This window comes from Miscanthus floridulus, chromosome 8, assembly GCF_019320115.1.
Source record: "Miscanthus floridulus cultivar M001 chromosome 8, ASM1932011v1, whole genome shotgun sequence".
NCBI classification, from domain to species: Eukaryota; Viridiplantae; Streptophyta; class Magnoliopsida; order Poales; family Poaceae; genus Miscanthus; species Miscanthus floridulus.
In genome coordinates this window covers 26176604-26178343 of record NC_089587.1, presented here as the reverse complement: position 1 = coordinate 26178343, position 1740 = coordinate 26176604, and the positions used below count along the sequence as shown (strand labels likewise).

General features: G+C 48.0%; 1 protein-coding gene across 1 annotated transcript; it reads right to left on the bottom strand.

Annotated features, from left to right (window-relative positions):
• Window positions 1-266: 266 nt before the first annotated feature.
• LOC136468743 (probable pectinesterase 68) lies at window positions 267-888 on the bottom strand. The gene is made up of 3 exons (XM_066467197.1): window positions 635-888; window positions 385-523; window positions 267-278 (listed from the first exon to the last, which is right to left on the bottom strand). The coding sequence occupies exons 1-3, from the start codon at window positions 886-888 to the stop codon at window positions 267-269; spliced, it is 405 nt and encodes a 134-aa protein (XP_066323294.1).
• Window positions 889-1740: the final 852 nt, after the last annotated feature.

Sequence of the window (1740 nt, the reverse complement as noted above, 5' to 3'; positions counted from 1 at the left end):
ACAGCCCTTTTTCCCTGTGCGTCTTGTGACCTCGCGTACGAATGTACAGTCGGGCCTTTCGTTCATCATCATGAACCACTGGGTCTGGGCCTTGAAGCTCGAGCTTTGTTTAGTTGGTGAAATTTTTTGAGAAATAGTACGGTAGTACTTTCGTTGTTATTTGATAATTAGTGTCTAATCATAGTTTAATTAGACTTAAAAGATTCGTCTCGTGAATTTTGTTTAAACTATGTAATTAATTTTATTTTTTATTTATATTTAATGCTTTATGTATATGTCTAAAAATTCGATGTAACAAGGAATCTTAAAAAAATTTACAAAATTTTAGGAACTAAACAGGCACGTGATGTTCTTAGCGTTGAAATAGTTAGCGAGAATGGTTACCGAGGCGGTGTTGTAGGTGCGGAGCGGCTGCCCGTCGGGGCCGCGGTCGCTGGCCCGGTCGTGCCACTCCACCGTCACGTCGCGCCCGGCGCCCTGGAACGTCATGTACGGCTTCGACGCCGGCACCACCACCTTCTCTCTGCACGCACGCACGCACATATACACCCCGGCCGGCCCGTCAGGAAATGAACGAAGCTCGATCAGCCTCAGCGAATGAAAAGGGCCAGAGCTAGATAGCTAGCAAACTTACATGTACGTGCCGGCGTTGATCTGCATGATGACGCGCATGGTGTTGCCCTCCGGCACCGAGTCGACGGCCTGCTGGATGGAGACGAAGTCGCCGGCGCCGCTCGCGTCTACCACGATCTTCCTCACGGCCACCGGGTGCTTGTACCGGTGGCCGGAGTGCCTTGTGTACTCGCACTTCGTCGCTGCCTGCTGGCTCGCGATCGGCGGCAGGAGGCTCGAGATGGTGACCAGCGCCAACAAGAGGATGCGAGCCATACTGCTTCGCGAAACTAGCGCGAATTATTCTAGCTCGTTGCAACAATGTCCGTAAGTAGCTTGCTAGTGATGATGAGGTTCCTTTGGTATGCGCGTGGCCTTAGCTTGAATGTGTCTTGTCAACCTATGTATCACTCTTCTATCAGTCTAGCTTTCTCTCACCCTCTCCCTCTCTCTCTCTTCGCATGCACAACATATGCTGCGACGACGGAGAGCGAGGCGAGGGCCCCGTTTAGTTGCGCCCAAACTTAGCGTCGCCTGAATTCTATAGGCACAGTAGCGTACTATAGTATTTCGTTTGTATTTGGTAATAATTATCTAATCGTTGACTAATTAGGCTCAAAACGTTCGTCTCGCAAAGTATAACTAAACTGTGTAATTAGTTTTTAATTTCGTCAATATTTAATACTCTATGCATGTATCGTAAATTTGATGTGACGTAGAATCTTCTTTTTGTACGGTGTCAAAGTTTAGATTCTAGGTGAAACATGGCCGAGGTAGCTACCACACGGGCTCTACTGCGGTGCAGCTGTGCACTGCTGCACACTCTGCGCCTTGTCCCTCCATTTTTAAAAAAAAAGCTAGCCCTGCGGTCAAAGCCTGTCCTTGGCAGTTCTTTACAGCATGCTCGGCGCAGATTACACGGCTGTGGCGCCGAGCTCGACGCTAAGCGGCTTGCTCGCTCGGTTGTATTTAGTTTATAATGCATGTGTTATTAATATTATTTTTTTCTCACACCAAATAAGTCAACAGGATTTTTAGTCATGCCTTATCAGCCAAACAAGCTCAAACGAATAGAGCGAAGATCTATGACGTCGAACTCGGCGCCATGTATTCTAGCGCCGAAGTATC